This window comes from Strix uralensis, chromosome 29 (assembly GCF_047716275.1).
Source record: "Strix uralensis isolate ZFMK-TIS-50842 chromosome 29, bStrUra1, whole genome shotgun sequence".
NCBI classification, from domain to species: domain Eukaryota; kingdom Metazoa; phylum Chordata; class Aves; order Strigiformes; family Strigidae; genus Strix; species Strix uralensis.
This window is the reverse complement of record NC_134000.1, coordinates 2,453,606-2,477,377: the sequence shown is the minus strand read 5'-3', so window position 1 is coordinate 2,477,377 and position 23,772 is coordinate 2,453,606. Positions and strand designations below refer to the sequence as shown.

Genomic DNA, 23,772 nt, shown 5'->3' with positions numbered 1-23,772 from the left:
CATATGCTAAGTATTAGTCATACTGCTTACTACACTGGTGTCAGGCAGCGGGCTGGTGAGCACAGTACAAGAACCTACATGAATTGACCTGAAGGGCTGCATGTCCATCTCAGTTTTCTCTTGAGGTGACGGAGTGATTAAGTTTTGCTGACTCATTTATTTTTGCCTTATTTCTCAGACTGCCCAACTTGGGGAAGAGGAGAATAAATTTCGATGTGTTTCTTGTGACACATACAACCATTTTCTGGGTACTTCACAAGGAGTACCTAGTGGCCAGAAGATAATTATAATTCTGGGTCACTATATATCTGAGACAGAGTGGAACCAGTAAGCAAGAAGCAAAATATTCCTTATAAGGCTCTGGAAAAAATATCCAGTTCTACCTACTGGGAGTTTCTTTGTCATTCTATTTTAGAATACAGTTGGTGCCTGTGGATCAGGAAAAAAAAAGAACTACGTGCACAGAAATGTTTAGAAATTCAGGGGTTTTTGATCTTTCTGCAGCTCAGGTTTTGCCATGGATTTTTATTGATTTTTTTTTTTTTTGGGTGTTTCATATCTTACTCATGACGACTCACCCAGCCTTTGTTCCGTTATAGATGACATGTTCACCTCCCTGGCACAAAGCTTCCCTCACACATCTGACTCTCACTTTAATTGTTGAAGATTCCTCTGTAACATCGTAGCATCCTTATGGATGCAGTGCATATTGCGTCATTTTTTCTTCTCCTCACACTACCATGCTTGTCAGACACCTCCCAAACCTCTCGACCCCCCATCAAGAAGAGAATCACGATAGACACCTTAAGCAGAGACAATCCCTCAATACAGAATCACAGAATCATCTCGGTGGGAAAAGACCTTGAAGATCATCGAGTCCAACCATGAACCTCACACTGACCGTTCTTAACTGCTGAGCCCATGGAAACTGGGCTTTCAGCTCAGCTCACAGAAGGAAAATCTTGAGCTTTGCCTTCTGTCTATACAAGAACATAAAAGTGGCCACACCAGGCTGGACCACTGGCACATCTCTCACTGTGCTCAGTAGTAGGAAGAACATCACATAGAGGGGATTGAGAAGTCTGACTAAACGCTCCCTTTGTTTCTTGTTCTTTGTGGCTCAGGAGCTTCCAAAGCCTTGAGCAACATCCTTGTGCTTACCTCTGCTGATCTGAACTTTCTCTGCCACAGGTAGACTGTTGCAACCATTAGCTGACTTACCTAACAGCTACTTCCTTCAGCCCATAGTTGAACAGGTAACATTGTAATCATAGGGCCGCAAGGTCTTATCTTGAATTTGAAGAATGTACCATATTGTTACGGACTTCCACCACCACTCAAGAGATGTAGAAGGTAGGGCAGTCTGAAAGAAGAGAAAAAGGATGGACATGCTGTTTAGATGTCTTTGATTTCCTCCACAGGGTAGGTTCTTCCTCAGGGTGATAATGAAATCTAACACAGCTAGATCAGAGACCCCCGAGATTTAGAAACCATATGAAAAGAAAGAAGGTGCTGTTAAGGGCAGAATACATTGACAGAGATTTGGACTGGAGAGGGCATTCAGTCCACCCATGAGATGCAATCTTCATGTGTTTTCTACAAGCTGTTCCAAGAATTATATAAAGACTCCTTGCAACAGGCTGTGGAAGGAAGGCCACATCAAAATCTCTCTTCAAGACAATAATTCAATAGCATACCTCTCCAAGATGTTTTCTAGCTGTTCATATATGAAGATTAAGATTTTCTTGCCAGAAATTATATATGCTGTGAAATGTAAGATGTACAGATTCATCATCAGATATCATATTTTAATAATACTAGCCAGGCAGCAGCCTTTTACTGCTATTGTTAGGAAAACAAAGCAGCTCTTGCTAAACATTGAATATTAGAAGCATGTGAGGTTCTACAAGCAACAGGCCAAAGATTGCGGAATTTTGTGTGTGCCCTGATGCATGTAACTGGTACAGATACATAATTTAACTGCAGCTTTGGCACATACCGTCACTGCATCTATCTCTCATGGTTGCTTATTTTTAACACATCCTGTTCTAAAAAAAAATCGGACCATAGATGTATTTCAAAGTTAGCTTTACACTTGCTTGTTTTAACACCCAATAATAGAATTGCTGCTTTTCCTTTAAAGCAGTAGCAAGCTAAAATGGGGCCAGGCCTTCTCACTGGTCATTCATAGTGATATTGTCCAGAGTCACATAGCTTTTTTATCTGTCACATCTGCCATTGGAAAGAGACTTGCCAAGGCAGAAAGATGAAAGCCTGTTTTTGCAAGCTAAACTTTATGGGCAGGTTCAGGCCTGACAACATATTTTACAGTCACTGTATCCACATATTTTCTCCAGATGCAGTGACAAGACATGTACAAAATCATAAACAGGGTTTTCAGCTCCTGATACTTAAAACATGAATATTCCGTGATGACAAAATATAAGGCACTGGACAACTTTTAGTGCTTACAGATCCTTTGTTCCTGCTGTGAGCTTTTCCATTGATATTTTGTGCCTTTCTGTCCATTGGCTGTACAAAAGAGGCTTTCTCTGAATGAAGAATTGGTAGTACAGATCACATGGAGAATTACAAGAGCTTTCATATTGCCTGTCTGTAGTTCATGCCTTACCAGAAAAAAAGCCTTTCATGTAATTGCCAGCCACTTGAATAAGCTGGTCAGGGATTTGCAACTTTTCTTCTGGCATTAGACGTCACAAATTAAAGTTCCAGAATCCCTCATTATCACAAGGAAAAACTGACATACATCTGAAGGAAAGATGGTTGCAGACTACGTTCCCTGACTCAGCCCACTCTGTCAGGGTATTTGTCAGAGATACTCTGATTCTCACTGAGGCATTTCACCAGGCAGAAGTGTGAGTTAACAGACGGAAATGGGAAAAAGAGGGTTTTTTGCAGGGAAATCCTTGTAACAGTCAGATTTAGACTGAAGGTGCAAGCTCATGTTTTCGCTTGTATTGACTTGTTATGAGATTCTGAGATTCTGCGCTACAGAAATGGGACGGTTTGAGCAGGATGATGGTCTAAAATAGCATGCTAGATCATAGCAAGGTGTTTACACCACCCAACTTTGGGCACTGAAATAGCCAGTTAATGACAGAAGACCACATACGGCTGTCATGCATTTCTTTAACAAGGAAATGAAGCATACTGAAAACAAAAGTGAAGGTAAAAGGCTTGTGCTTACAATGACTACGTCTACCTCCTTATGCTTTTGTATGCTGTTGCCTCAGCTTGTAAATGCTTTAAGAAATGGATTTTTGTCTTCCTCCAAATGGTGAAGTATTCCTCCACCAGATGGTGAAGTATTACAGACCACTAAAATAACCTGTTACAGTGCTATTAAGACAAAGCAGTTGTCTCTACATATTCTTATGCAAAAAAAAAAAAAAAGGAAGATTTGTTAGAGGAATGTGGGCTTGGCCCCTCCATCACTGTCACTGAAACAGACTTGTAAATATAAAACAAGTAAATTAAGTAATTAAGAGAAGAACAAAGAATCATTTTCTAAAAGGAAGGTATACAATGATCAACCTCAAGAAAATGAACTTCAAGCTGTGGTGTTTCAGCTGGTGTTAATGGATATAGAGCTCCTGAAACCTCCAGATTTACAGGAGTACCTGCCAGCTGCCTGTGTAGCCTTTTGCTGCTCTGCTACCCTCAGGATGATGATAAGGATTTAGCACAAAAAAGGGTACAGCTAATCGCATGCATGCCATGTAGCACTCATGGTAAATGGTTCTACTAGGACACTACACTGTCCTGAGACCAAGATCTGTGAGATTCAGGAGAAAAAAATCTGGCTGTGTACCTATTTCAGGAGGCTGCCAGGTACCCCGTACCACCAGCAACAACTGTAAACTTGGCCATGGCACAGCTCTTGCATCCCCTGTGGCAGCATTGGATGAATACAGAGGCTGGGAGGCTCGACACTAGGAAGCAGTGAGAAGGAGCCAAAAAGCCAAAGTAGTCAGGAAGGGTAGTGTGATCCACAGGAGGGTAAGAGGAGAAACACTGAGCAGGACTAGGAAGGGTCTGTACCATGTGAATTGGTGTGACTGCTGTGGGACAACACTGCACCCCATTCTACTGGACAGAGCACCAACTTGCTGGGCAAATTAGAGGGAGTTCAGGAAAGAGCCACGTAAATGAATAAAGGGCTGGAAGGCACTGGACTGCAGTGTGACTCAAGGAGGTCGGTCTGTTTATTGATGAAAAGACTAAGGGGTGACTTGGCCAAAATCCTTAAGCTGGGGAATAAATCTTTGATAGTAGAGGGCCTCTTCTGTCAAGCAAACAGGAGGTAATGGCCAGAAGCTGATGCCAAACAAACTCAGAGTAGAAATACGTTGCAGATTGCCAACAATGGGCATAATTTCAGTGGGAGCAATTTCCAAGGGATTGTGGAGGGTTCTGCATCATGGGTAGTTTCGAAATCAAGACTACTGTTGTGCAGCTTGTTTTTATGGGATCTATTTTTATTCAATTACAAGTTAAACAGATGTTTAACCACCAATGACACTACCAATGTAGTGTCCTCTGTTGTTTCATGTTTACATAGGGCCTGCTTGGGATGTTATAAGAGTATTAATGTGTGAGGCAGTTTTTCAAAAAATCACAATTCCTCTGAGAGCACCAAAGGGCCATCTGCAAAGAGCAAGGCAGCCGTGCTTTAGAAAGTCACATCACACGACAAAGCCCAGCAGAAAAACAGTGTCTGTGCTTCATCAGGTGAACTGCTTTAGCGTGAGGTCTGAGCACCTCAGTAATAGATACTCAGAAAGAAAAGGTCAGCTGCAGCTCAGGACAGAGCTGGGCAAAAGAAAGAAAAACAAATCACTGCAGATGCAACTGAAAGGAAAGTGTTGCTCAGTAAAGTGGCAAGCGCCAGGTTAAGCACGTTCCCAATTAGCAAGTGAAGTTAAGCAAATGAGCAAATGTTTTCCTAAATGGGGGAGGGTGTCTTGGCGAGGGCAGATGAACAACCCAGATAGTCTGTTTTTCCATCGAACTCTGATAACTTGCTGTTGAAAACCCAGGAAAACGGGCGTTTTGTGCCTGACTATCTCTATTACCTCTGAGAACTGGCTCTTGCTGGCTGGAGAAGCAGAGCTTATTTTTGCACAGGTAGTTCCACTGCAAGTGTATGTTTATTTCTTTTCAACTATATTTTTTTTTATATAATCACAGGAGATTTGAGAAGCCTCAAAACCCTTTGAAGTGTCAGACATCAAATTATACATCGTGTATTTGCAATAAAATGCTGCCTCCTAGAGGTGTTTATGTTTTTCTTATAGTTTCTTTCAAGAGTTGGTTAACATGCTAGAGTTTCAATGCTGTAAAGAATATTTTGCAGAGAAAAGCACTGGGATCTCATGATTTTAGCTAAAGTTGTATCTCTAGCTATGTTAAGGCTGCAAATCCAGGAAATTCAAGAATATGGTTGCCTATAAAGCCTTAGTTCTATCCACTTCCATATCAGCCTTGTCTTTAAATCTTTAAGTACAGGATGACATACCATTTTATTTCCAAATGAACCCTGAATAGTTTGCTGATAAGATGCACTCTTTTTGGGAATGAATCAGGGTTACATACTGAAAGCAGCTGTTTCTTATGTGTGTCCCCCTCCAATGAAGGAGTAGATAAAGAAAAATAAGATTCCAGATTGCTGGTTGATCCTGTGGTTTAAGCAGCTGGAAACATATCCAGTCATTACACTCTCTTTTTTAACAAGAATTACATTCTTTCTCACTTTCTGTACACCCAACCTGGTACCTTGTGATCTGATTTACACAAGATCTGAGTGCTTGCATTTGCAGCAAAATGTCGTACAAGCCATGCTGGAGCATGTACAGCACTGTGTGATATTAAGCATTGTGAAAAAAATAACCTACAGCAGGTCTTTAGGAGGCAGCATTGTAGGAGAAAGCCCAAGGAGGCAATCAGTCCTTCTGGATTTGCAGCAGGGCTTGGAGGCTGTGTCTTCCACCTTGCCGCATTCCTCATCCCACTGCCTCTCGGACCACAGATACCACTGTCACTGCAGAAGAAACCTTCAGAGAAAGAAAGGGAACACTCATAAAAAAGGCTGTCGTGTTTTTCGCTGCAGTGCAAGAATCAAACTAGCAACATAACAGTCAAAGCAGCATCTGCTTTTGTGTGAGTTAATTCTGGTTTGGGAGCAGATTGCCTTTCCCTTAAATGTTATGTGCAGTTCTCGCCTCTCCGGTCTAAAAAAGGATGTCACCAAAATGAAAAAAGTGCACAGAAAGGATGATTGAAGGTGTGGAACAGCTTCTACCTAAGGAGTGAACGAGCAAGCTACAACTGCTCAGCCTGGCAAAGGGGAAGAAAGAGCAAGAAACTGCAAGGGGAGAAGAAAGAGGTCTCTGAAGTCCTGAGTGTACTGGGGAAACTGGCTAGGGGTCAACTTCCCAATTCCAGTATGAAAACGACAGGAAAGATTCAAGCAGGATCCAAGTTCAAAACAAACAAAGGGGAAGTATCATATATGTTCACCCTGTTCTTATGTGCTTTTCTAGGCAGCCACTTTTGGCCCCTGTCAGAGAGAGGACACAGGGTCAGAGAGGCCTGTGGTCTAATCCTGGGTGGCTATTCTACCAGACATCACATGCTGTACAATTTTTTTTTTTTTTTTTCCTGCAGCTTTTAGGTAAAACCCTGAGAATCAGTATCTTTTTTGGAAATGTTGAGTCACTGACTCATGTAAAGTAGCAGTTTGACAGCAGCTGTTGGCCTCTTAATTCCCTATGAGTCTTGGTCAGAGTTTTCATGTATTCCCTCCCTCTGTCAAAGAGGCACAGGTAGGAGATCACAGTGAACAGCCTGCGAGCCGATCTGCTCCGTCTAGTCGCTCACTGTGTTTATTGGGGTCTTTTGCTAGGTATCCCCATCAGCAGAAGCTGCAAGTACCTCAGCAGCGGTAATTCTTAGTGCCAAATGATGAATCACTTTTTGCAGTGATTTTTGTACTGTTAATAATATCAAGGATACCACAGGAACAGTTTTCCCTAAGACAACATTGCTTGATCCTGTTCCTTGACATAGAGGCAGAGAAAAGAGCAGAGGAAATCATTACAGATAAGAGAGACTCACAGTTTCTAGTTCTGGAGTTGAGGAATTACGTTTCCATTCATGTTCACCTCTAGTGATTGTTTGTGGCCCACAAGTTTTCATCTGGTTTTGGAACATTTTCTATAACACTGGTTTACAAATTTCAGCCAGCACTCCGATAAAGACAGTTGCCCACACGATCGTGTACCCAGACATTCCAGTCAAGAGACAAAGAGACCTCACAAACACCCTCTACAAAACCAGCCTTGTCAGAAAACAGCCTCCAGCTATCAAGATAGATGCCTTCCATTGAGTTTATTGACAATGAGTTAAGCGCAAAGAGTGCCATGGATCCATGCTTATGATATCCTTACTGTTCCACTGCTGTGACCTGCCTGACCTCCATGCCTTCCTTCAAAATAGTTGAGCCTGGGAATTGGTTTTGCAGTCTGCAGAAATATATGCTATTTTCAGCTTTTCAGATTGAGATCATAGTGAGATCTGACCTCACCCTGGTCAAGTTTGACAGGTAATTGCTACTCAGAATCAATGTTGTCCAGTGTGAAATAGAGCAATAGGTCTTTCACACTTCACACTCCAGCCAGCACTGTTATTGACAGCTTTGCAGTCAGGCCTAATCTAAATGATCTTCAGATAGTCACCACCTTCAGGATTTAGGCATTTCTGTGGTGGAAAGCACAGGGGCATGGCCTGTGATTGCCCCAGAGGGGTGTACTTGCTTTGTACGCAACTTTCAGTCTCCAAAGTACTCATGACAGAACCTTCCTCTAACATGAGACCGAAAATGTTACATCCAAATCTGAAAGGAGGCCTCCCATGTGTGCTCCTTTCAGGAGCTCTAGGGAATTGTTTCCTTCATTTTCACAACTGCCCAAATTATATTTCAGAGTGGACTGTCCTCTCCCCAGTGGGGTCCCTGACTTGAAGCCCTGTGTCCTCAGCTGTTCCCTAGCCCCTCTCAAACTTCCTGAGCAAATTGTTTTCCAGCTGCAAAATTTCAAAGTGGGTCAAAGGCTCTTCCCTGGTAAAGTAGGAGGAAATCTGATACAGTTATGGTGAAGAGTAAAACCCTTATTGCAAATTCCCTTACTTGACTCAGTTGTTTCCACTCCGGTTTCCACAGTCTCTACTCCACTGCTGTGCTTACACTGGCCAGCTCTCTTTGTCCTTTTTTCCTGGACACATTCATGACTTTTGAAACTCAGTTATACCCTCCCTCTACTTTCATAAACCTTTCCCTCCTCTTTCTCCCCTTACTTCCTCTATCTGTCCATTCTGTAGGTCTTCTCTTGTCCTCACCATATGAGAATCAATTATCTATTGAGAGAATAGATAATTCTTTTTCCTCTGTAACTTATCTCTACCTGATCTTTTCCTGATCCATTTCCATTGTCATATTTCATAAATAGCTTACAGAGCCCATACCAACATCTGACTAATCTGTCTTCTTACAATGCGAAATCTCAAGTTGACACTGATGTCTTCGCCCAAGAAACTTCATATGAGCTTAGGTGTAACATAGTCCTATTAAAACTCATGATTTTCCCATCCAAGTTGCCTTCACCATCCAACATCTTCTGTCACACCACTAGTTACATATCAGAAGTCCTCATCACTCAAGCCCATACATCTTGGATGTCTCCAGCATGACGTATACTTATCATACCAGCAGCAGTTTGCATCTTCTTGGTCAGTGTGAGGCTTTTCTTGCTGTCCATACAGCCTAACTCCTCTGAAGTAACAATTCCACTGAAGATGCTTCATGGCATTATCAGACAAAAACATGTGATTAAGTCACCCCAAAGCTATGAGTTTGGAGAGAAAGACCTTTTGTTCCAACAAAGTTTAAATTTTGCATTTCACCAAAATTATGGCAAAATACATGAATCTTGTGTCAAAATTTCTGTTTAAAGTTGAGACACACTTGGTACCAGACAGTAGGAGGGAAAGGTCGGCTCCTGTCTCTAGGACAGGAACAGTTGTGTAATCTTCAACAATTGCATGGCAAGGTGTGTAGGAGAGATGGCTGCCTACAACTTCTTTTCCCAGTTTGGCTAACTCTGTACAGATCAGGACACAGAAAGGATGGGGCACAGAAACCAAACCACAGTATGATTAGATTCAGAGGCTACTTCTTTATTTAAAACAACAGTGTAGATGGTCTAAACATCCTGAGAATCTTGGTAGAGTTGTTCCAGCCACAGTGGAATACACAGTGCCTTTTGGGTCATATTAACTCCATAATGTCCAATTCCTTGAGGAAGCTCCCAAACCCCCTTCTTCTCATGTCACAGGCAGAGAAAAGACAAGGCAAAAAGACACCAGTCTCTGCAAAGTGTGGTGCCACATACACACCTTATAATGCTGTACTCAGTAGCAATGCCCAAGTAGTCTACTACGTGAGAAGGAGCTCAGATGGACTCTCTTCCCCCAAAACTGTAAAATTTGTAGCTTGATCTTCTAAATCTGGCATGTCATTAGAAAAGAGAAACCCTTTTTCCTCTGTTGCCACGGAACAGGATCACTTCCAAACACTGCAATGATCTTTGTCTCTGGCAAAATCAGAAATTCAGCTACTAGAGTGATCGTAAGGCTAAATGAGGCTACAGCTACCAGGCAGCAAATATTGCCAGCCCTTTCTCATGCTGCATTACCAGCACATGGCAGCCTGTCACCACTGCCTCTGCACAGTGGCACTGTTGATGGGTAGGGCAGGGTGCAGAGCCCAGACCTCAGATAGGAGGAGGCCTCATTCCTTCCCCATGCCCTGCAACATAAGGAAAGGTGAGGGGCAAAAGGAAGATGAGAAGGAGCTACTCCCAAGCTGAAGGTAAAGAGATGGCAGTGCCCCATTTTCACCCCAGCTCTTCTGTCACTCCCCTCCAGACCTGGCCAGGTGAGCACATTTAGACAAGAGTGGAGGGCTGCAAACCCAGACAATTATTCAGTACAAGGATCAGCCTGGTGTTTCCCCTGCCTCCCCAGTTGTAGTTAACAGAGAGACACACAACCAGCATACGGGCTCCAAATGTACTCAGAACATCATTCCCAGATGCACTTTCTGCCACCAGGAAGAAGAGCTGCAAGTCCTTGGCAGATTCAATGGCACAGGGCAGGAGAAGCCCTGGAAAGAGGTAAGGGAGCCCCTTGACCACCAGCAGGAACCTGGGCTGGGACAGGAGAGTTGCCTGGGGGGAATGACCCATTCTGATGTGATCCAAGGGGAAATGCACTCAAAGTGTGACAGTGACTGTCTATCACTCTGGAGAAACACCACTGCTTCCCTCTTCCTAGGCTTGGTTGTTATCCCTAGCAAGTGGCTTATAGCAAAGATGTATGTGTAAGCAGCAGAGTGTGAGGAATTTAAGTGAAAATACTGCTTAATGAAAGGTTACTCTAAATCACCCTAGGATAGCAGTCAAACCATCTGCTCCAGTAACCATACACTGGAGTGTGGAAAAGATATCATTGCCTCATAACAGCTCATAATTTGGGCCAACTGCCTGCCCTGACAGCAGAGTATCCCCATTAGTTTCAGTCTGTGAGTGCTTTAATCACGTACACCCATCAGCAGAGATGAATGTGGTCCTGCTCCTGTGAGGACCTGTAGGTCATCAAGACTGCTGCCCAGTTAGTTGCAAGATTAGGCAAAAAATGACAAAGTTTTCCAGGTTAATTGGGTAAAAAGGTTGACTTGATCATTTCATACATATGAATTTTTTTTTTCTATTTGCTTTTTACTTTTTTTTTTTTTTTTTTTAGTTATGTCATCACATAGACCAACACCTTAGTGCTTGTTTCTTCATCAGACCTCAAGATACCAGAATTGCAGTGTTCTGAGGGTAGAGGCATAATTCATCTAATGGCAGGCCACAGAGACTGCCTCTATGGCCCTCATAAATTCTTGGAGAGACACTCTGCATTCTCTTCTCCTTTTTATGATGGTCCAAAATGGGTAACACATGCTCCTCTTTCTCTTCTAGGTAAGAAAAAATTGTCAGAATAAAGAAAGTGATAAATGCTGCACCCTTCTTTCCTTTGCAGAAACCAACCACTTTGAATATTCCACATCACTCACTTCTTCAATTTCCTACAAAAATTATTTACTTATTTAACGAAGTGTGGTGGTTTAGTCCCTGCCGGGGTCTGAGACCACGGGCCGCTGCCCCTCCCCCACAAAGGGAGTGAAATGCAAAGCCCCGGGGCTGAGATAAGAAGAGGTTTAATACAACAGTGCAACTGCAACGCAACAAACAACAACAATAACAATAAGAATAACAGTAATAACAATGAACAGAGCAAAATATCTACCAATACAGCAGTGAGAACAGAACAAATCCCACAGTACACGCGGTAACCGGTAACCGACTGTCCCGCTTCGATGCCAGGCCGCATGATATATGAATAACCCGGCTAGAGCTCCCCCCCCCCCCCCCGCTGGGGAAACTTAACCCTATCCTGGCTAAACCAGGACACGGAGGAATACAAATATCCTCACAGATCCTGTTTATGACATTCCTTATCAGAGATAGAAGGCAGATACATATGTAAAGGATGGGAACAGACCTCTAAGTAGAAGCTTTCTCAGAGTGCCTTGACCTTGATTTGTTGCTGAACTCACACTGTATCATCTGCAGATCCACAACAGAACTATCCCTGTAAGAAACAAAAGCTGCTGTTCAAATCTCCCAGTACAAATAAATGGTTTTTCTGCATACAAGCCTTTGAACTGAGAGCCAAAGCTGAGTCCACTGAGGAGAACTGAAACTACAGCAAAGACGAATCTGAAGCCAAAAGACTTGAAAGCCCTCAGATTAAAGTTTGGCCACGCACACTTCTATCAGCTAATTACATAAATCTAAAATAAATGAAATATGAAAACATAGCTAGGCTTTTCTCTCCAGCAGAATATCTCAAGGCAGCTTCTCTAATTTATTGCAACTGCAGGTTCTCTAAGGAGAGGGATGTGTTCATCAAACGACAGAGAGAACACGGGTAAGTGCTTGAAAAATGGTAATCGTAGGTAATGTGGCAATGTCCCTTTAATGTGTTCAATAACTAATGGCAGAGTCGCTGCAGATGAGTGGAAAAGAGAAGCCCCCTTGGAAGCTTTTTCTTTAATGTGATCACAGCTGTAAGCTGGGGTTGATGTAGACACAGCTCCCCTGGGAAGCATCATGGATAGATCAGTCATGGTTTGGGTAGCAGCCGTCCACTGTTCCCCTGAAGGCACTGGACTGGCACCCACCTCCTGCAGGATCCTTCCAGGCCCTGTGGTAGAAAATCCTGCAATTCCTGGGTGACCTGGAGCAAATTAGTAGTGGGAAGGGGAGAGAGGTGCATGTGTGTGCATACACATTCAGGTCCTCCTGCTGTGAAATGGGGAAAAAATCTTATTTCCTTTCCAGATGGGAGTGCTGGAAGGGTAAATCCATAACGATTTATGGCACGTTTGTACATGCTGATAGCAGGAGCCCTAGTAGGACACAAAGAAAGGGGCAATCTTCCACTCCTTCAGAAACTGAAAGAGGATGAAGAGGGTTTTCCTGTGACAGATAACACAGTTCAATCTTGAGTTGGAATTGTAGATTTTAAAATGTAAAATATTTCCTTGTAAAAGCTAAACTGCAGCAATAAGAGGCAGCAGGGGTGGTTAGCCCAGGCCGAGGCTGCTCTGCGCAAACCACCCCAGGGTCTCTGCCACCACAGAGCAGGGAAGCCTTCAGCCTCCCACCCCTCTTCCCCTCCCCACTGCAGCTCTGCCAGTGCTCCTCCAGCCTGCCTTGCAGCAAACCTGCTAGTCCGGTCACTCGCCCCGTTGTCCCCAGCTCTGCTGCAGCACCCCTGTCCAACACAGCAGGGTGGCAGGCCCCCCAGTCTGGCTGGCTGAGACCCACCCTGTTTTGCCAACGTGCTCACAACAGACGATGAGCAAAACAAACTTGCTGGCTGTGTCCAGGAATCCACACTGCATCAGCTATGGTGGTCAAAGCTGTGAAAGATCAATGGTTTCTTCTCTGGAGGCAAATGTTCTCTTTGGCAAAAAACTCTGTGAACAACGAGCAGATTTTTTGTTATTTAATGGTTTAAAGTTTATTATCAGGCAATCTTTCCAATGTCAATATTTAGCCACTACTGTCTGAGTGGATAGCAGCTCTCTTAAAGCAAGACAGGGGCTGCAAGGACTATGCTTTAACTTTTCCTAAAGTACTTTTCTGTGGATCCAGATAAAGTCAGAAGTAGCAGGGGAAGGGGTCCGAACTCACCTGCCCAGGAGGCATGAGAGGAGCTACAGATTATCCTCGCAAAAGAGGGAGCAAAGCCATATGCTAACCTGGTAAATGGGTGTAACACATGGTGAGGCTCACGTTGCATAGGGAATTGGCATTCAGAAAAACACAGTAAGACTGAAACTATCTTCTCAAGAGTCTCATTGAAACATTCAAAAATCCTGCAGAGGGGACAGTTGGGAAGCCAGTAAGTGAATAACAAGCAAAGGTATTGAGATAGGTGTTATAGACAGCTTTTCTGATGAGGGAGGTACAAAGGAAAAAAAAGTCAGTGAAGTGGGGCTAGCTGAGGATGATGGTAATGTATGGGAGCATATTTGTTCCAGGGTGAAGGACAATGACTAGGATTACCAATGGACCCTTTATCAGGCAGATCTGTGTACCGTAAAGGCAGAGATGTGGTGCTTTTCACTTACAGCACACACAGCTCTCATGCACCCATCTGAGAAGCAGGCATGAGATGATGTTTCGATTCCCTTAGGTGAACCACCAAACGGGTGTTCACAAAGATAACTTCCATGGCACAGTTAATGTGACCAAAAGTTGGTAAAAGACCCTTTCTCACAGAAGATGAAGCCAAGCAGGGGAGTTGGCTGGCATTGCACAACCTGTCACAAGGAGACGCAGAGAGGAGACCTCCCCAGTGCTGTACGTGTGTGGCTGGGGCAGCACCGTGTGATGGCATGTCTCCCTTCGGAGGGCAGAGAGACCAGCGATAACCCCAGGCACCGCTCCGACAGCTCAGCTCGCACCTTACCCCATCACATGGATTCCTTTGCAATCAGCACAACATTGCTCCGCAGGCTGGAAACATCATGTAAAACCTTTGATCCATCCATTCTTCACCTAAGGGCAGCAGACAAATCAGATGGCTTTTCCTGATAAAAGAAAGGAATTTGTTGTTTTTTTCAAGGCAATCAGAAGTTCATTACTAGAGTTGTCCAAATTAAAGTTCCAGTTTCATCACCTCCCTTGGCCCAAATAATCATTGGATCATACATCTTTACAAGTGCTAGTTTAATTGCTAAATTATGTTTTTCTAAATTTGGCCTTGAAATCTGATTTTGAAATAAAAATCAACTTTGTTTCAACATTTATTTCAGAAGTTACAATGTTTTGACTTTTCCAATTTGTTTCTTTACTTGTTTTCTTTCTTTTTTTTGGGGGGGGGGTGGGGTGGGTTCTTTTGCTAGCTACATATTTTTCTTTTGTAAAGAACAATCCATCACTAAAAAAATATCTTTCTCTTCATTGTCCCTCTTCTTCTGATGTCAGACTGAAAATCAAAGTTTTTAGATTTGGCTCTTTCAGTAGAAAAGTGACTAGTCAATAACAAGCCCATGTTCATCATTTAGGTTTGAGTTCTCTCACAGAAACACTGCCAGGACTAGGACTACATCTGGAGCTAGTCGTTAATATGGAGGATGTGTAAGTGCTCTGCTAAAGAATCTGCAGACCATGCAGATTATTGCTACAGATGATGTTAGCAAGGACATGGGAATCACTCAGGACCCCCTCAGAAACTGGAAGTAAACAGAAAGCAGAATAGAAATCATGTTGAGCAACTCCAGGTCTTCTCTGTGAGGTAGGATCCAAAGAAGAAGTGTGGAGAGAGACATGAAGGACAGGTAAATCTATTCATTCAAGAAGAATGCTCTCAGGTGTGGGAAAACAGCTTCTATCTGCACTTTGCCTTATCTAGAGTTGTCTTTTATGACACGTCAGTCTTCTATACAGAGACTGGAAGTCTATGCTGGCTACCTATGAAAACCTCAGCAGCTGCCAGTGCTTCAATAATAGGCTCAACTAGCAAAGTGCAGTACTGGCTGACATGAATTCAACTGAAATTATCCACTCCTGATCACTGTATTACCAAAAAGGTATGGGCAATTTGGAAATAATTGAAATGTGATTGTAGAACCAAGAAGAGTTGAATTACAAGAAAGACTAAAGGGCTGAAAGTCCTTTAAGCCAGCATAGAAAAAACTTGTGTGAGGACTGATTTATATCTGAAAAGTAGCTGATAATAAAGACACCACAGAAAAGGAAGTAAACTCTGTGCGATAGAGTGTTATGATACCTGGAATTAGTGGGAGGGAGACTAAAAAGCACTGAGCTGGAAGCAGTGCACGGGAGCAGACTTCCTGGCCAGAGGTCTGGGGTTCAGAGTGAATGAGCCCAGAGCTAAGCTGAAACCAGAATTCCTCTTCCAAACAAAAGTGAGCCACAATACTGAAATGCTCCACAAAGCAGACATTCCTGAGAAATGATATTGAGCAGTTCTGTCTAAAATAATATATTCCTGGTTCAGACTTGTCATTAACCCCAGACTGTAAATATAATTGTGTGGTGTTTATTTACGTGATGCCAATCCACAGCAATTTCAGTTATGTCTTGTGGACTATCCCATTGATTCAGCGGTTGGTTTTGGTAAACCCGGATGATTTTAAACCTTTAAGATTTGTTAATATCTTACCATGAATTGGGTATAGTAGCTACCACATAACTTCCATAAACCGTTCAACATAAATGTGTCTATTTTCTTATTTCCTGCAATTATTTTTTCCTGCATTTTACTAAGCAGTAATTAGTAGCTAGTAGTTATAGAGGTTAATAGTTAGCCATAACAGACACTTTATTTCTTTTTTGTAAATAAGTCTTGATAATTTACGTTATGTTTTGGGAGCTGCTTACAATGAAACACTCCAAAGAGAATAATAATTGTATAACACATATGACTAAATGACACACGACTGCGCAAAAACTGAAAGATGTCTACAAAATTGTTGTAACTTTTATACATCTGCTGTTTTGATTTTGGCTACATGAACTCCCATATGCAACAGAAGAGAAAATACATTTTTTCATTGGTATGTCTGTAAAGGCTTTCCTTGGTTATGCATACAGGTCTCTGCAAATCACCGTGTGTCCTCAGGCATAACTCCAGGTTCTGTAGTGGTCTTTCAGGAGCAATGCTCTTTTTGCTGACAGACTTCTTGCAAACTATGACACTGTCCATGTAATTCTTGACATTTTGTTGTTGGTTTTGGACACCTGCCAATCGTTGTTGACATCTGCAAAGTCTGTGTGGTCCCTACTGTCCACCAGAAACTGGGCTACACAGACAGGAGAACTTGAGTCTGACAAAATTTCCCACATGCTTTTCTTCTAGACATGCAAAGACAGCTTCTCTTTGCTAAGCCCTAGTTTGGTTTCTAAAGGTTCAAGACAATTCAAGTGACACTTTTTCTGCTAGAGGTACCAGCTTTACTGCATCTGGTAAAACTATGTCCTATTTTTGCAATATCTCAGAACATTAGGTCATTTTTTGGTTAGTGAAAACAGGACTGATGACAGTTCCGTCCCCATGAATATCCCACTTAGGAAAACAACCAAATATTGAATCTAAATATCAGGCAGAAGCCAAAGCTGATAGGATCTTCAGGACAGGCACCAGGCATGATTGTCAGCACTCACCTTCACTCTGTTCTGTGTACTTTGCCAGCTGTAGCATTTACAGCCACATTCTTCACCGTAACAGCAGGCTCCCCAGTCATCACTAGTGTTAGCACATGGAAAAGGTGGCATGCATAAATCCATCTGATGAACTGCTTAATATGTTACTATATTTGTGCATCCAGAACAAAATGTGGAGCACCCTTTTTGACAGCCCAGTTCCCTTACTCTTTTCTGAGCAAAAGCAGTTAATCAGTCACTCAGGAGGGTGTAGTATTTTCCCAATAACATGCTATAAAGATGCTAAGGTTACCAAAATTCCCAACTTGCTTTTAAACTTTGTTTTATTCCCTCACTATCTCTGATCCCTCCTTTTGCTCCTGGATTGGTTTTCCCTGAGAGCCGTCTGACCTTTCTTTTTTTCCCCCTAAACTCTAATGAGAGCAGATTATATGCAAGCCCCATTCTGCAGTGTCTTTTTAGTATGGTTTTGGCATACCAAGGCATCACGGACATTTGTTTTGCCCTTGTATTGATTGAGAAACCTGGAAAACCACTCTAGGACTGCACAGCTTTTCTTCAGCACAGGGAATGCTTTCATCCCTATGAAACATGAATGTGAAGAAAGGCACTTAGCATTGCTTAGTGCGGACACTTCTGTGCACAGAGGACACACAAGCTGCCTGTGTCAGCAGGATTAGCATGCTGACAATGCCTGCTTGATCTTTGTTCTTTGCCCTGCTTTTTACTACCTGGTGCCTAGGTATGCCCTTCAGCCAGAGTACAGGGACAGAAAGGGAGAAGTAGTATTCCCCTATGCTGCCTCCCTGTGGGGGTAATGAAAGTTCATCCCTGGACTTTGTCAGTCCAGACTTTCTTAAATAGTCAGCAGTGTGTGACTGTGAACTTTCCTCCACTAAAATGAAGAGTAATCCCCACCAATGCAATTCAGATTACATTTCCGTGTAACTCCTAGCCTTGACTAGGTATGATTTGGAGACAAATAGGTGGAAAACCCTCTGCTGCTTCTTGATTCATTCACCAACATGGATAACTTCTAGAACATCTTATTCAATACAGAAAGAAGGAATAACAGTGTGAGTGGGTTTCAAACTTATTCTGAGGGTGCCTGAGCACTGGCATGGTACAGACACAGAATCTGTATATTCTGTAATTCAGTTTCCTTCTTCATGCATGGAGAATGTACTCTGACACAAAAGAAGCGTTTGTCAAAGACCAGACAATTCCTCAGTTGCAGAACCTTCAGCCAATTGTTCACCAAGCAGAGCTTTGCTGAGAGAAGAGGTTGTGACAAAAGGTTGCTGCAACAAGAGGCTCAGTGGTTGTTGGTTTACCTCCTACACGCATTTCTTGCTAGGTCTGCTCACTGCTTCCTACATCCACTCTGGACAAGTGCACTCCAGCAAGCAGCAGGTCTGTTCATCATTCTCAAAATGAATAAGAGCTACTTATGCTGCTGCTGTCTTTGTATCTTTTTACCCTTCTCCAACTTCTGGTCACAAAGCTCATGAGGACACCTACAACTGCCAAACTGCCAGAAATTATGGAACACAGGAAATGTTCCTAATGTTATGAAACATCAGGAAACAAGGAGGAAGAAACAAAAAGTCTACTTATAGAACCATAAGCTGAGAAGATGAAGGGTATCTTCTCAAGGAAGACACAGACGTGACCTCACTGAGTAGTGATGTGTTGTAGATTCCAAAGCAACACAATACTGTCATGGCCTTCTGTGCTTTCTGTAACATGAAGAAAAAAGTCACCCACCATCTGACGTCGCAACAATATAGTGCTCTGGAAAGTTAGCCAGGAAAAAGGGCTTCCTAGGTGGTGTCAGTCAAACTGAACACTTAAGGAAAGATCCTCCAAGAAACAGAGGAAGCTCATGGCAGTCCAAGCATGAGGCTGATCCAGCTCTAGAGAGCGGCATGAATGACAGCATGAAGACAAGGGATGCTATAGATCACAGTGACAGCAATAGCACCGGAAGATGCCCAGAGGCTAAACTGGCTCTTGAGGCTGCAAAAGAGATTTGCTCCCTGCTGGGATCCCCATTGGCTGGTGCGGGTTTTTCAGCCCTGGCAGAGCAGGCTCTGCTGGTATATCTAGTGGCTGACCGGGCAGAGATAAGGACACGAACTGGTGGTCTGTCAGGGCTGGAGAATGGATCTGAAGAGGTTCCTAGTCTTCACTGCATTTTTGCTGCATGTTACCCTGGGGTTCCCTATTCAGGTGAGAGCAGTTCCATGAAACTGTGTTTTGTCTCTAATTGACCTGTTCTTCCTGGAGTGAAGCTGTGGAGACCCATTTTGATAAATTCATTGCAAGAAAAAACATTAGTAATATAATAATATATAAAGCAAATCTAATAATTTAGTTCCTCCCTTTGGCCTGATTTTGATGCTATTGTTGCTGCATTTATGAGCTGTGGAAGAATAATGCCTTTTACCTGTTGGTTTTGCAGGAGAACTATGAAAACAGCACAACAAGTAAGTAGAATTTATACTGTATTTTAAAGTCATCTGTTAATTCTTGACTGTGTATCACACACTTTGTTGGTGCATGAGTGACCTGGCTTTAGAGCATGTGAAAGCACTGACTCTCAGGCCTTTTGTATAAGGCCATGTCACCTAAGTTGTTATTGGGCCAAGTGCAGATGTGTTTTCACGGAGATGTTGTCTACATATACTTTTGGGGTATGGTGTGTAAGGTTAATTTAGATGTGCTTTCTCAGGCTTGAAAATAAAATTTTAATAAGACATTTTGATACTTTTCCATTATGTTAAGTGTTACAAAAAGACTGCTATTCATTTGCCTCCTTGCCTACCTTGGTGCAGCAGTAAGAGAAAGGGAAATCAGGCATCAGAGAAAGCTTTGCTTTGTGCTGGGATAGAAAACAGGTAGCACAGGCTTAGCTGAATGGCTTTTGTCAACACAAAAATAGAAGGAGGTAATTGCAGGTATTCAGAGACAGTCAATGCAAATAAACCTGTAGTTAGACTTTAACTACAGCAAGAAACTTCCAGGTCAGGGGTGATGTGTTGTGAGAGGAAGAGGCCTTGGAAAAATTTGCTTGACATAATCAGACTAAGTAAGTGGCTAATTAAAACTGACCAGTTCTTCTTTTGAGTTGTCATTTATGGCATGGAAGCAAATTATTGTAAAATTACTGCTCAGTACGGCCAAGGGACATGCTTGCTTGAGTTCAAAGTAGTCAGTTGCTGGGACTCAAAGTTGCAGGGTTACTGGGTCAAATGCATACAATTACTTTTAATTTACCATTGTTACTACGTTTTGTGCCTTTTGAGACATCTTTCAGTATTTACAGTGCAGTGAAAACATGAACTGTATCATTTTGAGAGCTGTATCATACCAGATGTTCATTTGATCAAGGACATGGCAGGTACCTTCTGTGATGTCTCATTTGGGTTTTAAAAAGGGGTTGCAGGCTTTATGTGCCTCGTAATCTGGAGCTTAATTTCCACTGACTTTGACTAGTCAATGAATCTAGTGCCTCTTGGGTGCGGTGCATGAATTCTGAATCCTGTCAACTCATCTCAAAAATGTGCTTCCCTGAAGAATTTTTTTAGATGCCATGGATCTCTCTGATGCAGCTGGTGGGAACTGACTGAATTTTTCTATAATAAAACCATCATCATTACAGTGGATTTTCATTGCCATGTAACCAAAGTAACAGTCTGGAAAGACAGACTGAAACCTTTTTGGCTCAATAAAAGCAATTCTGTTGCAGGTTCTAGATAGAGTATGAATAAGAGTACGTTTGGGCAATAACCACTGTGAAAAGGGAAAGGTGCTGCAAGGTGTGATGGAGCTTGGCACATCTTCCATTGAAAAAGAATGGTCAAAAAGATAATAAACATGGATAGGCTTAGAAATAAGAACTATTTGCATAAGTGTTCTCTGTGTCAGTGTTGGATGAGGAAAAAAAAGGCTTTATATTTTGACAAGGAAGAGTGCAACTATTGGCAAACTGGAAAAGATCGCCAGAAAGGCTTGTGGCATATCCATCATACTTAAGAACAGGTCAAACAAAACAGTGGTCAGGAATAACACAGATAAAACTGTTTCTGCCTTAGGGAAAGTAGACAAACTGGATGACCTCTGGAGGTCCTTGCAATTTCTAAACTTTTATGATATTATAACAATGAAGTTTCTGCTTAGAAATTTGTATATTGGATCAGATTTTCACTTCCATGTTTGTATCTAGAAACTGACTTTTGGTAAAAATCAAAAGACTTCACACTAGAAAGACACCTTAGGACTCAGAATGCTTCCAACTGCTGTCAGGTACATACCAAAGCTAAGATTATTTGCCCCATGCTAAATTATAGCCTTCATCCCATTTTATAACCTTACTCTGTGAAACCAGAGAGGATTGTTGAGCTGGTTAGCCTGCACCTGTTGCAGTGAAATCTAGGGACAAAGCATATTTTTGTCCCTAGTTTCCTTTGTCATTTTCCACACTGAAGCTGATAAAATGCTTTGCTGATTCTTAGATGGTAAATGACCAGGATTCTGTCCCTCAGCACAATCTCCTAGGAATTTTCATAGCTGTTTGTCTAAACATCAATTTAATTTCTGTGCCTATGCATTGGTTAGGGCACCCTGTTCTCCTCCATGCAAAGGGACCTGCCAAAGGCATTACCATGGCTGAGGAGGCCTGTGCTACTGAACATTGTGCAGCTGCATTCAGATTCTAATTTGCCCCTTTTTCTTGTTTTTTCTTCCTTGCTTTTTGCAGCAACAGAGCCTACTGAGGTAAGAACAGCTAAACAAGCTCTTTTGATCACTTTGAGGTTCAGCATTGTGAAAAGTGAGGTCAAGGCTCATGTACTTCAACTGTATCTCCATTCGTGCAGGAAAGCCTTCTCAGTTCAACAGTGTAACAGAGTGAACAGTTTCCATCCCTATTCCATTTATTGCTTCACAATGCCCAGATATATCCCATATCCAAGGAAGCTTTTGCCTTCTCTGGGGTCATAGAGAAAACTCAAACTTGCTTTTTATTTATACAAGGCAAGGGAACTATGGCAATCTGTTTTGCTACAGACAAGACCCCCACAGCTGGGTACCAGCCCCACAGTTCCCTAGAACCAGTACGTACCACAGCCTTTCACTGCTGTGTTGGGAGGTGATGCTGGGACGACTTCATTGGTGATTTCATCAGCCTTGCAATCCTACTAGTGGGGACATAAATAAAGCTGGAAGATCTGAAACTTGCTCCACCTTTCAGATTGCATTTCTCAAGTCTCCTATGCTGATTCCCTTTATGATATCCATATTTGCCAAGATATCAAAGAAGAATAGCTACTACGCCATGGTACTTCTTTACACGTGGCACAGTATATAAAAGCTCAAGACTGCACTGGTGAAAGATACTTTCAGTGGTAGCCTGGACACTTTTGATCCTTTGCATGTTGTATTATTTAATATTTATGTTATAATATAAAGCATGAGATAATATTAATACATCATTCTTGCAGGTTACTACACAAGAGGATATATACGGTATGTATCATTCCATCTAAATGTAAGTATTTGATAGGATATACTGATTGTTAGCTACCCAGTTACTCCAGGAAATAACACATGCTTAACACAAATTAATCTTGAGGAAGACATTTTAAATGAATGCACTCACCATAATATTTCATGCATAGCAGAGTCTCTTGGTTTTGGCCGATTGCTTGGCCATGATAAAAACCTCAGCTGCTACTTTTGCTAAAAATAGCTCTGCTTAGATAATGTCCTGACTTAAGCCACTTCCAAAGTTACAGAAAGCGCAGAGGCCATGTTCTTGTGCTTTTTATTGATGCCAAGGCTTCCTGCATAATGCTCAGAGCTGACTGATTCAACTTGTAAAGCCTAGGAATACTAGTAGTTGGGGACATCTGTCTGACCCATGGAAAAGGAATGCAGTTCCCATTTCATTGGTTTCAAAGGTTTTTCAAGAGGTCAGCATGTCTGGCAGCAAGCAGCAGGACTGCTCTCCATCCTTTTTTACTCCAGGTGTCTTACGTTGGGGGTTTGAGTGTGAACTGTGCATGCATAAAGGAAAACTGTGCTGTCAGAGTGCACAAAGGGTGCAGCCAGCTGGCCACTTGAGCAGGACAATACAGACTTATAAGAACCAAAGGTGCAGGCCTTAAAATGCAATGTCTAGGGATTAAAAAAAAAAAAAAAAAATAGAGAGAGGGAAAGACTGAAAGACAATGGCTCTTGGGACTGGATTAATGCCAAAATAACCACAGCTGGGAGGTTTACAAGATTGTGTCACTCAGCAAGTATCTACATGACTGAACACCATGCCAGTCCCTAAATAGGCTCTGCAAGTTTTATAGGCATCACTGTAGTTGGGACCCGATTTAAATGAGTTCCTGGAAACTCATTAGGTTAAAAATCAGCATTCATATTTTCCCTGGAAATGAGAAAGTGATACTTTTGTATTTCTGCACAGAATCTCCATCACCTACAGAGACTTACTCTGAGGACGACGTTATTTTTAACAGAATTCTGAAAGTTAACAAAGGTAATGCCACCAAAGCCCTGCTTATAATCAATCTCTGTTGCTTTCTGGGGGTGATGTGCGAGGTACAATATCTTACCACAATCTGTGCAAGTATTTTTCCCATCTTACACACCATCATGTAAGAGATGCCCAGAGGCAGGCTGCTGGGACTACTGTGTGGTCTGCTGAAGCCCCATGGCATCTCAAATCTATAGTGTCAATACTGAAGATGATAGCAGGTGTGGAGGCAACTGAACTATCCAGGCAGCTTGAAGAAGCTTTAGCTTTTGACATCTTTCTCATTCTTTGGACATAAAAAGATAACTTGGATATTTGGATGCTTGTTTATTTAACTGACTT

At 42.3% G+C, this 23,772-nt stretch overlaps 1 protein-coding gene across 1 annotated transcript in view; it reads left to right on the top strand.

Moving 5' to 3' along the window:
• The first annotated feature begins 19,046 nt into the window (after positions 1-19,046).
• The window catches only part of LOC141935866 (astacin-like metalloendopeptidase), an 89,387-nt gene continuing 84,661 nt past the window's right edge, over positions 19,047-23,772 (top strand). The window contains exons 1-5 of the mRNA XM_074852513.1: positions 19,047-19,115; positions 19,348-19,372; positions 21,646-21,662; positions 22,388-22,412; positions 23,362-23,433. Coding sequence (XP_074708614.1) covers positions 19,047-19,115; positions 19,348-19,372; positions 21,646-21,662; positions 22,388-22,412; positions 23,362-23,433 — 208 coding nt within the window. The remainder of the gene's footprint in view (positions 19,116-19,347; positions 19,373-21,645; positions 21,663-22,387; positions 22,413-23,361; positions 23,434-23,772) is intronic.